The following is a 14930-nucleotide window of genomic DNA, read 5'->3' as shown; positions in this document are numbered from 1 at the left end:
ACCTCTGAGACTATCACAGTGCAGGTGCATTTATATGGAGACTTGATTACACACAGGTGGATTCTATTTATCATCCTTTGTCATTTAGGTCAACATTGGATCATTCAGAGATCCTCACTGAACTTCTGGAGAGCGTTTGCTGCACTGAAAGTAAAGGGGCTGAATAATTTTGCACGCCCAATTTTTCAGTTTTTTATTTGTTAAAAAAGTTTGAAATATCCAATAAATTTCGTTCCACTTCATGATTGTGTCCCACTTGTTGTTGATTCTTCACCAAAAATTACAGTTTTATATCTTTATGTTTGAAGCCTGAAATGTGGCAAAAGGTCGCAAAGTTCAAGGGGGCCAGATACTTTCGCAAGGCACTGTAAATACAAAAAGGTTACAAGCAATGAAAGTAATCTGAGTCATAACTCTGTGTTGCATTTTGCAGTATCCTCTTGCCTTTTTGTCCAACTTCAGTCAGTGGATGTGCTGCCATGCGTGGCTGTACAGGTTGCTGGCCTGCATGGACCTCTCAGAACTGTCAGCCCCGCCCAAGCTGGTCACCAGAGGAGCTCGTGTCTTGGTGAGGAAATCAGGCACCCATGCAGCAGATGGATGCACTGGTGATCATATATCTGTGTCAGCAGCCATGTTGTGCAGGACACAAATATATTCTCAGTGTTTATTCATAGAATTGCTGCTGTAGTAGTTTGTTTCTACACTGATAAAGCTCATGACATGATTTAAATTTTAAGGTATCTTCAAGTGCTCTATATATTATCTGTTATGAATAATAACTGATAACATGAGTATAACTGCATGTGTCTGCACAGGTTGCTGATGAGTACCTGGCTCCTGATGTTCTCAGCACAGTGAAGGAGATGAAGGCGGTCAACTTCAGACGAGTGCCAAAGATGTGCGTTTATGGAGTGGCTCAGCCAACGTTGAAGGTGCAGCAGATTCCCTTATACTGTCATCATATTAATACAGAAGCTCTTATCTACTGTGATAATAAAAACATAAATCCCAAACATAATCTTGAAGATTATGCCAGACTTTCAACTCCTGGTCATGTAATTGTAAACTTTGTGTGTGCAGGCTACTGGAGCAGCGCTGGCACACCTGACAGATGAAAAAAGGAAGCACAGCCATGTGTTGTGGGTCAACTTGCAGGAAGAGCTGGTGTTGGAAGGAAATGGTCAGATGTTCACACCAAGGGAGCCTTCGTGTGTGGACCAGCACATTCCTATTCCATCATCTGACCCACAGCTAATAGAGGTAGAGTGGAAATGATGTTTTCCAGATGCTTTTTAGGGCTCTTACAATTAAACTAATGATCAAGAGTGCCTGTAGCAGTCACTAGTTTTCCATCACAAGCATTAGAATTTGGCTTCAAATAGATGACATGAAAGTGCTTTCATGTAGAAACTGGAGATGTCTCTGAAGGAGGAGATCTTGCAAGCGCAGAAGTGGCTGGAGGTGACGCTGGAGCAGGAGAAACAGATGAAGATGTTTAAAAGCTGCATGACAGTCCAGGAGATCTTCAAATATCACAAAAGCTCCCACCAAGGCCTTGTCTACAAGCGCATCCCTCTGCCAGACTGCAGCGCACCCAGGGAAGAGGTAATGATATAAATGAGCATACATACTGGATACTTGCAAACATGTAGGCATAAGGTGCAGAAGTAGTTTTTACTTTTTGTTTTTAGCCATTTGTGATGCTGAGAGGTGGCAGTTGAATAGGCCTTTTGCTCCCTCTAGTGGTCAAGATTGTTACTCTTGTGCTGAGCTTTTCACCTGCAATAAAAAATCTAATCACTGTATTGCATTTTTTCACAACCACTCATATTGCACTTCATTATTTTGTTCATTATCATTTATTCATTTTGAAAATTTCTAATTTGATTTGTTTAAATCTAGAATTATAAATCACCTTAAAGCAGTTAGATTGAGCATTTAATATATTTATTTATTTATTTCAGTAATATGCATGATGTCTGTTCCCAATAAAATGTAATTCAATGAAGATTTGCATAGATAAGTCAATACATATATGTTGTTGTACCTTTGATTGACTTCCGTCTTGTAGAGAGTCAAATAGAGAGATGTGGTAGAATTTGTCTGTGTCTTTGTACATGAGCTCTGTGTGTGGGTGTTCTTGTTCTCAGGATTTTGATAAGCTGTTGGAGGCCATGAAGTGTGCCTTGGCTGAGGACTCCCACTCAGCCTTCATCTTTAACTGCTGCAATGGCAAAGGCAGGACCACAACCGCCATGGTCATCGCAGTTTTGACTCTCTGGCACTTCAATGTAACACGCTTCCTTGAGTTTTCTAATATTCATCAAGGCCCTCAGTATTTCAATAACATTTTAGCTAAAAATGTTGGCTACAGTGTTTTGTTAAATAATATATAACCACGCCTTGCACCTTCAGGGTTTTCCAGAGTTTGCAGATGACGAGATTGTGAGCGTTCCTGATGCCAAGTACACAAAAGGAGAATTTGAGGTATGTATGACTTTTGTACAGATTGAGTCAATGAAGGCAAAGAGAGCAGCAAAACCTATAGATTATAATTTGTCAAACGCCTTAACTTTTCTTCAGGAGATGTGTGTAAGGTTTTCTGTATTTGCTTGTGTTCATAACTGAATTATTATTAGGAGGACAACAATTGTAAAGTTCATTGTTGACATCTGCTGCATCACCTGTTCCTCCAAACAAAGAGTGCACACCATACAACTGGTTATTAAAGGGATGCTGTGCTGCAACCCTTCTTTGTTTCCCAATCTCCAAGTCTGCACCTGTGATTGAAAGCGCTGGGCAAACAAAGCCAGAAGCCCAAGACTTTTCTGCTCTCGTGTGAATGGTGGCTGTGATTTGGAGCCACTGGGTATTTCTCTTGATTCACAGTTGTGACAGTGAATTAGCGGGAGGGACCTGTTGGCTCTCTCCTCAGTACTGCAAATACAGACACTCAGAAAGAGGCCGCGCTCTGCAGGCACAGAATGCCGCATGCCAATCACAGCAGCACGGCCACCAGAGTTTCTGGGATACACAGAGCAGTTGCCATGGAAACCCACGGAAGCCCATTGCCTTATCTGCCAAAGGAGATGTTGCTATGACTGTGGGGTCCAAAACATTATGTGATGGAAGAACAGCTGTGGTGTTAGATAATCCTTTCCTGGTGTGATTTGGTGTACTGTTAGGTTACATCTGTATAATTTAACTTTTAATAACAAATTATAATAATAATTTAATAACATAACAACATATCAGCTGACAACGGGAAAACCATGTGAGTGGAAACAAGACAAGGCAGCTCACACCTATCTGATGCTTGTGTATTTTTGAAGCTGTAAGACATTTCAAGTTTTTTGTTTTTCATTCCATTCCATTCATTCATTAATTCAGATGAGTCCTTTTCTTAGCTACTTAAAGTGGAGGCTTTTTGTTATTTTACAAACCAATAATAATATAAGAATTATAAGCTCAGTCCTACCTTTGATCAGTTTAAAAAGACAGTGGTGGTAGACAAGTCATTTAAAGAAAGAAAACTTCATAGATTTAGTTGTTGTGTAAAGTCAGTCTGTGAATTAAAAGCCATGTTGATTTTCAGTAGAACACCTAGCAGGTAAGAAAAAAAACTGTTGTACCTCTGGAGAAATCTTGGCACATGTACAGTAGGAGTTTTATGCAAACTTGCACAGTGTGTGTGTGTGTGTGTTTCTCCCCACAAAGATAGCGGTCAGGCTGAATACTGATGCTGCTAGTCTGGCACACACTGCATGAGAAAGAAGGTTTTTACCTCCAGGTCTAAGGAGTGCAGCCAAAGTTAGCTAAAGAAAGCACTCACTTTTACACAGAATAAACGTTTTTGATTTTTTTATAATGTAGGTTTTATTATTTCATAGAACTGGGGCGTTGGTTTACTTTTTACCTGTATTTCAAATGTGCCACCAGTCTGTGCCCCAGCCTGATTGGAAGCAGTTTATACATTGATCTCACTATTAGGAAGATCATGTGATACAGTATGTATGAAAGCTCCACAGTAACGAAATAGACTGTAATTGCCTTGTCAGATGTTGTTTCTAAGATCATCTTGGGTAAATAAAGGCAGTTGTATCAGAGTCAGCTTGTTAAATGTTGCGGTATTGTCACAACTTAGGAAACATTCTTGTAACAATCAGCTGGAATTGTTCTGATTGTCCAGGTCGTGATGCAGTTGGTGCGTCTGCTCCCTGATGGCCACAGGATGAAGAGGGAGGTAGACATGGCTCTGGATTCTGTCAGCGAGACCATGACTCCCATGCACTACCACCTGAGAGAGATCATTATCTGCACATACAGACAGGTACACCATGGTCCCTAAGATACTACTCACTTTAATTTAAATAGGTCTTGAACAGGTGGAAGTTCAGTCTGAGTGCAATGAAAACAAAAAATGAAGACAGCAGGTTAGATTTAGGTTTAGTTTAAGGTCATGGTTGGGATCAGAGTTAGTTTGAAGGAGGGGGACCACACCAAGACCATGGCAACAGCACTGGGCTGTGAAGCAAATCTGGCATAGTGGCCAAACTGTGTTACTACAACTTCTGCATTCATCACGTGGCACACACCAGCCCAAAAAGCATTTTCCCCATAGAAAATCACTGGAAAAGGAGCAGCTGTAAAATGGTGAATACATTTTTCTGAGCATCACAAGCCCCGCGAAATGACTCTTTTTATTATCAGAATTTTATTCACTGGGTCCGATATTATTTGGAAAGTCTAGTTTAGCTGTAGGGTATTTTATTTTATCCCATTCATGTGTGTGTGGAGCCAACTGGAAGTCGCCCGGTTCATCTGGCCCAAAAACATGGAAATGTGCAAAGCATCCAGGCAATTTTTATAGCTGGAATCCAGAAGCATGATGACTTTGTTTGTTTTTTGGAGTATGGGCAACTTTCACAGGAATGGTGGTATGCCATCTAGCAATGCTGTGTCCAGTTCTTCATTAATACATTCCTGGACCACATATTGAAGATTAAGTACCACGTGTGGTCAAAAGTATCTTTGACACTGAAGTGTTCCTTTGATAACATATTTAGTAAATCCAATGAGACAAATAACAAATACTAATCTCTTTCATGCTGGGACGCAGTCAGCATGTTAATATGGATTCACTTGCAGTTCCACATGAGCCCCAGAGGTGGCAATGAGAACTTGGTTTAATGTCTCACAGCTTGGATCACAGAGACATGAATGAGAGAGCTCCAGTGTTTAGCAGGCACGAGCTGCAGAGCATGGAAAAATGACTGTGGTGCATCATGTTATCTTCTAAAACTCAGTGAAATTCCTTTGCTTCTTAATGGAAAACAGGGAAAACAGCAGGAGAAAATTTGGAGGCTTTACCTCTTTATGTTTATTATTTTGTTCTCTTCATAGTTCAGGTAGTGTTAAATAGCGTATCATATCGGTGTCCGCTGCTTAGATTGCTGCATGCATTGTATGTTTTTTAATTGGGGGGGGGGGGGGGGGGGGGGGGAGAAAGACAGCAGCAACTCCATGGTGTTTAAAGACCTACAGTATCTAAGACAAGGTCTCTCCTGATGCTGTGGCCTCTGCAGGACCACGGCTCTGTTGTAGCCATTTGTAATGCAGATTGTAATCATTGTGCCTCTGTGCACTGTCAGCCGTTCCCAGCACACTGGAGGCACCCAGTCCTCTCTCCGACATATCAATGGGTCTCATTGTCCCATTAACTCTGACTTTTGCCTATATTCTCTCTTTGTCTGTCATTTTCTGATGCCAGGTTCCAGGAGAAAGCTTGGTTTCAGATTCCTCTAAAATATGCTTGTATTTTCTAGTATTGCAAGGTAAAATGCACTGATCTCAGCCACAGTTTAAAATGATATTTTTGGTTATAAATTAGGTCTTTGTTTTGTAGTTGTGACAATTATTCTTCTCAGTAGTGCAAGTAACTAACAACATGATGGCCAAAATGACAGGAATAGCACCAAACTGTGATAAATCAGATTTCTTTTAGCCCTGCAATAGCAGACCTCAGGTTGGCACTTTGCTCCCCTTTCACCCTTTCCCCTACTACCTGAACCAGCAGACCAGGTGATAAACAGTGCCAGATGTTGCTAGAACCTGGCAGGAGGCAACAAATGAAAGAGGGGGAGAACAGGGGAAAAAAATTCAACCCCCAGTCTCTCTGTTCTTGTAGCCCACCCTCCTCCCCTTTGACAGTGGTTGGAAAATGTCTTTGATAGAGGAAAAATATATATTTAAACTGGGACCTGAACCATCCATGAGCTCCCAGAGGGGCCAGGGAAAAGGGGTGGGGGTATCTTTTTGAAGGGCCTGTAAATCCCTGCTGCCGACCACGTGTGACCCCAAATTGCAGATGCATCCTAACATCAGGGCCATTGCAGTGAGACTACTTAGTCTCCTCCACTCCTCCCCTGTGTCCTGCAGAGAATCAACTGCAGGGGCCTTTTCTTTCCATTGTCAAGCCAGTGTGAGGTAGAAAATCATCTCAAGCAATCTGTCCACATTGGCATTGGCTTTACATTTATTCTCGTTCTTTGCAGAGCTTTGTGTGTTACATGTGTGTTACATTTCATATGATGCAGACTGGGTTTATTGGATACTTAGAAATGTTTTGGAATCAGGGAGCCTGATATTGAAACACATTTCTCATTTGTTGCACCAACATCTGTACAATCACCTAATGTACATCTCTGAGCTCTCTGATGGCAAGTTTTGTTTTCTCTTTTTATTATGTGCCTCTATCATCCTGATGTGTTATCAGCATAGCCCACTTCAGCAGTTTCTGTCATTTAGCTCGTGCACGCCTAGTGTTAACTTTCAGACCACCGGGTGTGGGTTTAAGATGTTTTCCAGTATTAACTTGGCTTCAAAAATTTAATGCCTCTTCACTTAGGTGGTGAAAAAACTGAAATACACATAGCGAGAATGAATGAGCGACAAGTCATACTGAGCGAGTGTGTGTGTGTGTGCTCACAGAAAAGCCCTTATGGTTTGGAAGGCGCAGTGGAAAAACATTTTCAGAAAGGGGAGAATGCTGTGAGCAGGTTTTCATGAGGAAAGGTTGTGGATGTTTTAAGAAAGAAGAAGGGGGAAACAAACGAGTGGTAGATGCTTCCAGTGTGCAGAGGTTGAGGGGACCACCATAGCACTGTTAGCCCCATTAATGTTTACGAAGAAAGAAGAACAAAGGCATCAGAAAGGAAGCACGAATATGTGAATGAGAGGCAGTCATGCTCTAAGGTTATCAAAGTACACTGCACGCTTTGGAAGTAGCACTGTATTTTGCACCTTTGCACTTTAATGTCTCCTGTCTTGTAAATGCTCCTTTGGATCAAGGGTCTTTGTGGTAGGTTTTCTTCTCACTTAGGATGACTGCATGACATAAGTAGGCTAATTACAATTTGGTGACAGCCAAAGGAAATATTAGCAATAAAATGAGCCCACCTGTAGCAGAGACAGGTTCTTCTTCCCTGCACTGAGTTGACTCCTGAAAAGAGACTCCTATTTTGATCCAGTGCTGGGTGAGAGGGAGGAGCAGGTTGAGAGCCAGAGGTTGTTGTTTTTATTCAGAATTTCCAGCCTCTCACATGCCAATACCAATAGCAGCATTTGGTGTGGCCATCCACAAAATGACTTATTTTGACTGAAACCCATCTGAGCAGGTGCAACCAGCTAAGTGATGTGGACATGGATAACACCGTTTCACTGTGCTGACATTTAGGTCAGAGAGTAGGGAGTTGTGATACAGTTATATGTGTGTGTGTGTGTGTGTGTGTGTGTGGCAGGACACATACAGAGCAATAAAGCATCTCATCAGTTTCAGAAGGCATTTGGCAAGCAGCTGCTACAAGCCAGCTGCTATTTGGGAGCTTATTTATTTTAAGGCTGGCTTTAATACATCTAGTGTTAAGTGTGCAGACAGTTGCGTAACATGACATGATCCATTCGAAGGGTGTAACGCTGATTCTAGCCTCTGTTGCTGATGATTTATGAGGTTTGTTTAGAGTCTGCAAAGAGTAGGTCTGCGTGTACGTGATCTCTGTGCAGGTTTCATATTGTCTGGCCAATCACACTCCTTTTAAATTATGATTCAGGGGTATTCATAGCCACGTGTGCTGTGGAGGTCTGAGTGTATGCAGGTTTTTGTTCACGCCATGTGCTGCACCAGGTGGTTTCACTGATTAGCACATCTTCAACCAGCGAAGGGGAACTAATCAGTGAAATCACCTGGTGCGCTGCGACGTCAGAATAAGCACTCAAATGAGTCAAACCCCCCCCAAATTATAATCATTTTCAGGTTGCTTATTATTTTAACTTCCCTACCACCATGGCCATGTTGAAAGTTTAATTGCATGGCCATGTTGTACTGTATAGTTCCACTTCACCATTTTGCTATGCCGTTATATACACGAGCGTGTTCTCCAGCGGCTGTGATTTAAAATGTTATTTTTAACAGACTAACACTCTACAATCAGAACTTCTCAATACTGTCAACATCTGGTTTCTGACTTTCCATTTTGGTGATTTAGTCATAACCTGATATCATTATAGTAACCATAAGTGAAGCATAAAGTGGATTGTTAGTATACCATATTTACAGGTAAGTAGACTTAGTTTTGAGTTTATGTGGCACAGTATCCCACCTACAGCGTAGCTCAATACAACATACAGCAATCAGCCGTAACATTATGACCACCTCCCTAATACTGTGTACACAGGAGTCAGTGTGGCAGTTGGTTGGCACTCGTGTCACTCGCTGTTCATCTTCTATGAATCTGTTTGCTTCCATAGTTCTACTGTCAGGAAGAGCACCAATGTGTCGAGCATTCAGTGAAAAACCTATTTAAAATGAGTAAAAACTGTGGTGGTGAGGACAAGTTAGAGATCATTTTTTTAGACAAATCAGCAGCCTCCCCACTCTAGGTGTGATATCATAGCCGCTGATAGTTTCTCTTCATAGAGACCAATGTACAGTGTTTCTCATTTTCCATCATTTTAACAAAGACTGAAACAAAATGGAATCTTTTGAAAGGGATGAATGAAATTGAAAACTTTAATCTACAGTAGTTCAACCTCATTATCACAGAGCCTTGGGCATTCATGACCCTGTCGCCGGTTCACTGTTTGTCCTTCCTTAGACACTGTTGGTAGGTACTACCCACTGCAGACAGGAACACCCAACAAGACCTGCAGTGTGGGAGATGCTCTGACCCAGTCATCAGCCATCACAGTTTGGCCCTTGTTAAAGTCGCTCACATCTTCACGCTTGCCCAAGTTTTCCTGCTTCCAACGTGTCAACTTCAAGGACTGAATGTTCACTTGCTGCCTAATGTACCCCATACACTGACAGGTGCCATTGTAATGAGATAATCAATGTTATTCACTTCAACACTCAGTGGTCATAATGTTATGGCTGATTGGTGTAGAGTTGTATAGTCTACCCTCATTAATATAAATGGGGTGGACCAGCTATTAGAAACACATCTCATTATAATGTAATACAATTTAACAGCACCACAGAATGGCCATATGGTTGAATCAACACCTCTCTAAAACAAAACTGTGCCTTAATACATTAGTAAAGGCAGGATTCATTGGTATTGTGTTGTGTCCCTAATATATTGACACTTCACATATGTGTAATTTGCAGTACATGGGATACTGATTCTGAATGTTTCATTTCAACTGATTAATGTTCATTCATTATTCATCATTTCATTTTTAGTTGCCTAGTTTCACATCCAGCAAAGTAATATGAGCGTCCTACTGAGTTAATGTTTTCCCACCGCCTGCTGTTTTTTAAATCAAAAGATAATTATTGTTTGGTCCACCAATTCTTGAGAAAAGTTTCTTTGTTTGGATTGATGTTTTATTTCTCTCTCCAGCCACTTGTTCATTTTACAATGAGCGGGTAGTGCTGTAGTGGGAGCTGCGTGATTTCCGGGAGCAGCTGCCCATGATTTTACATGAACCAGCAGGGTTTCTGCTTTTTGTTTTGTTTATTTTTTTTTATTGTCAGTCTAGCTAACTGAAACAATGAGTGGCTGAAGACTGCAAAAAGCTGCAGCGAGTCATTTGATTATGGTGAGTCTTTTAATTCGTTTACATATAATCAAAACTATTGCCTGCTGTACTAATTGGCAGCCTTGTTAGTATACCTTATAAACAATTCACACCAGCTTCTTAATAGCGAGATTGTACAACTTTTGCAGAAATAAACATTATCTTCCTCTTACATGCCTTTAACAGGCTAATCTTTGTTCTTATGCCTTTATTATCCTGCATCTGCTGCCAAAAGCTTCTGCATTTATAATGTATGTTTATTTCACACCTTCTCTGCAATGGTAGAAACTCTCGTGCTCTGCCTTCCTCTCGACATGCTGACTACCTTGAAATTGCTATGTTTGCTTTTTATTCTGGCTCCTTGTGCCCTAAATAACTGAACTGCCCTTTGCCCCGACCCCATGTCCCCCTTTCCCCTCATAGCTACTGGCCCCAGGAAGGCGATTCAGGCCTGGCTAGGCGCTGCACAGAAGAGTTGCCATTTCCTGCCCCCACACACTAAACCTTGCATTTCCCAAGGCCCACAGAACAGAAATAACTACCTCCAATACCATGCCTGAGTGCTTAAGCACACCCCAAGTAGCTGCAGTCATGATATTTGTCGAATCCTGTCCCAAATCATTTCACCAAGAAAGGGTCCATCTTTTTGTCTGAGCTTTTACACTAGGTAGTTCTAGGCACTGTGGTCGGTAGAAAAGTCGGTAGAAAAGCAATCTTTTGTAAGTGAGAAATAATGAGCAACAGGGGTAGAGCTGTCGTCCCCCAACCTGAAGGTCGGTGGCTCGATTCCCATTCTCTCCAGTCCACATGTCAAAGTGTCCTTGGGCAAGACACAGAACCCCGAGTTGCTCCCGATGGCCAGAGCAGCACCTTGCAGGAACAGCACTGCCATTGGTGTGCGTGAGCGCGTTGGTGCCGTAGATGGCTGCCTCGGTTCTGTATGGAAGGCAGATTCCTTGTGTGTGTAACATACTTGGCCAATAAAAGTGATTATCATTAAAAATGGAGTGTTAACAGTGCCATAACTACTTGCACCATGCCGCCAACTCTGAGTCAACAAGGAACATGCAGGCCTGCCTTGTCAATTTGATGTTTTTGGTCCACATAGAGACGGCTAGCAATAAGGCACAGTGCATTAATCTGAAAGTCCAGCTGATTCTGGTCACAATATGGTCTTTCATTTAGAGCTACTGTAGTTTTTAACAAACGTTTAGAAATTTTGACCTGTTCTTGGCTCTAGGTAGAGTCAACAGATTTATTAGGTCCTATCCACTGCGATCCATGAATGTCTGTACCAAATTATATGGCAATTCAACATGGTCTTCCCAGTAGTTTTGTGGCTCCCTCATATGAAAAAAGCCAACTGTTAATACATTTGTTTTCTATTAACCACCAGCATCAATACAAAATGTTATTTGTGGCCAAGAGTGCAACTTTGATCAGAACTCCAATGGGTTTGGAAATATTGAGTGTCTGATTAGCTGTAGCTCACAGACATACAATTTTAATGCACCAGAGTTGGGTTTGCATGCAAAAGATACTTTGATAGCCCAGTAAATAATTGATTCTCAGTGGGAGTCTGCATGCACTCTGCTGCCAGGCATGTGCACGTACAGAAGGCACCATAATGCGTGCGGTTAATGTGGGCAGATATTCCAGTCTTGTGTGGACTAAGTTGATGAGCCCTGTCTCCTTGTGTGGTTTGTGTAATCTCTGCTCTCTAGACACATGGTGCATTTTTTTTCTAGTCTTTTTGTCTTTCCTAGTCAAAAGCCTTTTCACCTTTGATAACACGGCACATTCTTTAAGATCCTCATGCTTTGGTTATTGTTGAGGGTTTTGTTGCATTAGAGACTATTTGATTGCTGAATCATTAAATTTTTATTCCAATTGTGAGGTCATGACAAAGTAAGTTGAACTCTGGGTTACAGATTTACACTGATATTTAAGCCCTGGCTAGATGTATAGATTGGTTGATAGCAGATCTGCATATAGATATATACATACATGTTAACAGAGCTTGTCCCTAAGATCCACTACTTGATTAGTGCCATGTGGCTGAGCGACTGGAAAAAAGAGAGGATTAGAAACCACAAGCATAAAGGCATCTCTGTCCCTTCTTACTGGCAGCTACATGGTTTCATTAAAAAAAATTGAGTTTTGAGCACCATCTTGATCGATACAGATCAGTTCGACAGCTTGAAACCAGATGATATATAACTTTGATTGCTCTCCGACTGGCCAACCTGGCAAGCGGCAGGCAGAGTGGGTGGATGGTCAGGTTTTCATAAAATGGCATTGAACGTCAAAAAATGCTGGTTAGGGTCATGAGCCGCAGAAGGATATATAAGGACTACTAGTATGTTCGTATACTTCTCTCACTACTCTCTCACACATTCAGCATTAGAGGGATGAGCAAGCTTGGGCAAAGATTTTAATAGCACTACTACTTATAATATTATATTTCACCTTACTAATGATAATTAGACTTCATGCAGAATGAATGAGAAGCAAAGTATAACATGCTGTTTTATGGAGTTAGATGGAACAAAAAGAGTGATAAATAGGAGCTTTCTCTTAGACTTACCCAAGAAAGCTAGAGTTGAATGATGCAAGGCCATAGTCAACACAGGGAGGCAGCTCCATTATTTATCATTTGAGGATAAACAGCATGTTGCTGGATAATGCGACCCAGCTAATGGCTAGTCGGTTTGGTGTGCAGTGTGAAATTAGATTTTTCATGCTGGCACATGGGATTACAACACCGGTCTTGTTTAGGAGAGATGAATGATAGTGTTACAGTAAGTAAGAAAATATTTGAATTCCCTGCTGCAAATGCTAATCACAGAAATTGAGCCAATTTAAAGTTGCTTGAAAGATAGAGTAAGCATTTTTTGTGTGTAGGCGATGTCTTTTGAACTGTTTAAAGCCTGCTGGATGTTATTTGGGCTCGTAAAAGTGGTAAAGAATTAATGGTCATATCTGGGTGCTTATTATTATGTGGCTGTTGCAAGAATGTGTGGAAGAGTGAGTCATTTTTTATGTTCAGAACAGGAATAATTACTTTTTTTTTAGTTAAGGTTATTCTGAACAAGTTTGTGGTCTGTGCACATACATTATTAAATCAAGGGTGGAAACTACTCATTTTTGTAAACAAATTATTGAACGTTTTACTTGATAATTGCCTGGCTCTGGATTTTTTAAGTGTAGTTTTTCTGTGTGTGTGTGTGTGTAGAGAGGTCAGGTTCACACCATGGCTACGATTTTGGACATCATTATGTCTCGTCTTTGAGTGTTTGCAGTTATGACAAAAGATGTTCAGGCTACACTGAGGACCTTTAGCTGGGAACACGTAGACACAGGTCAGGCAGCATTACTCTTTAGTGAGTGGTGCTTATCTTTTAATAAACCACCTGCAGGCTCCAGGCTGTGACACGTGTACAGAGATTAGAGTGAACTTTTGTTTGCATAGGTACAGTATCAACTGCATTCATTTAGTTTCTGAAAACTGCATTTATTTTGATGATGAAAACCAGTTTACTTTCATGGAAAGAAATGATGTACTGTAGAACCAATGCCTGCAGCACCTTCCAAAAAGGTTAAAGAATAAAGCTATCCAGTGTACTTGTAATCAGCCCTATATATACTGGGAGTCTCAGTAATTCCACATTGGTGTGACTCACAAACAAATATGCTTTGTAAGATGCAGGGATTATTTCCATGAACCACTAAATCCACTTATAAGTCAGATCACTGAATCAAATTGAAAACACTGCTCTCAATCCCTTTGCCATTTTACAAGGCATATTACTCTACATCTTGGCTGGAAGAGACCGTGCTGCATTTTTTGCCCGCTGGGAGCAATTCAGAAGCAACGTGCCGGCTCTTCAGCAGCCACTTTTCCAGTGTTGCTTTGAGTTGTTTTGCTGACATTTTCGTGTTTCACAGCATATTGAATACTGGCTTGCAGGTCGTTTAGATGTGGTAAGAGATGCTTTGTGGCTGTACTTGGACTCAGTATAATGATGGTACTACAAACCTTTGCAGTCTTGTGCAGTACATTTCTTGACTAGTGTGTATTAGCAACAGCAAAAACATTGCTCCCTGCTCTCTTTTTCTTTCTCCTATTGCTGCATACTGTACTTAAAAGCAAGAAAAACTGGCTTCATGTGACAAAAAGTCATTGTAGTCAGTAGTTTTACTAATCAATGCAGACATATAAAGGAATAATTTGACATATACTTGGACATATACTGGGAAATAGATTCTTGGCATCCCTGCCAAGAGTTATAAGTTATATCACTCCCATGTCTACCTGTTCAGTATTGTATGAAGCTGGAGCAGGGAGATGGTTAGCTTAGCTTGGAAAAAAGACTGGAAATGACCACTGACAGGGGAAGTGATTAAGATTGATTATCTCATTACAGTGGCACCTGTCAGTGTTGGAAGCAGGAAAAACTGGAAGGCATAAGGATCTGAGAGACGTTGACATTGTTTAATAGCTCTGTTCAGCCAACTAGCATTTCTGGGCTCTCTAAACAATGGCCATCTCAGCCAGGACTAAGTAGCACTGAGGATGTCGTTTATCACACCTCAGCCGCCAGCTGAAGTGTGCTTCTCCTCTTTGATCGAGAACAAGGATCGATCAGCTACGGCCTTTGTTCTTAAAGGATTGACGAGGGGATGCTGTAGGTCTCCACTGTTTTGCCCCTCTTCTATTTCCCCAGTTCAGTATACACTCTTGATCTTTCAAAATGTATGAAACTGTCTCTTCTGTTGCATTAGAAGAACCACAACTCTTTCATTTCAGTGCAGCAAGTTAGTTTGATTTTTTTGTAACATTTTCTAAC

General features: G+C 41.2%; 1 protein-coding gene across 7 annotated transcripts in view; it reads left to right on the top strand.

Moving 5' to 3' along the window:
• Nucleotides 1-14930, top strand: part of pald1a (phosphatase domain containing paladin 1a) — a 55684-nt gene that overhangs the window by 29619 nt on the left and 11135 nt on the right. For all 7 annotated transcript variants that reach the window (XM_020604976.1, XM_020604979.1, XM_020604978.1 and 4 more), the window contains 7 exons: nt 434-568; nt 819-935; nt 1084-1263; nt 1411-1608; nt 2154-2294; nt 2419-2490; nt 4193-4333. In XM_020604976.1, coding sequence (XP_020460632.1) covers nt 434-568; nt 819-935; nt 1084-1263; nt 1411-1608; nt 2154-2294; nt 2419-2490; nt 4193-4333 — 984 coding nt within the window. The remainder of the gene's footprint in view (nt 1-433; nt 569-818; nt 936-1083; nt 1264-1410; nt 1609-2153; nt 2295-2418; nt 2491-4192; nt 4334-14930) is intronic.

This window comes from Monopterus albus, unplaced genomic scaffold, assembly GCF_001952655.1.
Source record: "Monopterus albus unplaced genomic scaffold, M_albus_1.0 scaffold69.1, whole genome shotgun sequence".
NCBI lineage: Eukaryota > Metazoa > Chordata > Actinopteri > Synbranchiformes > Synbranchidae > Monopterus > Monopterus albus.
The sequence above is the reverse complement of the archived record's forward strand: the minus strand, read 5'-3'. Positions and strand labels throughout refer to the sequence as shown.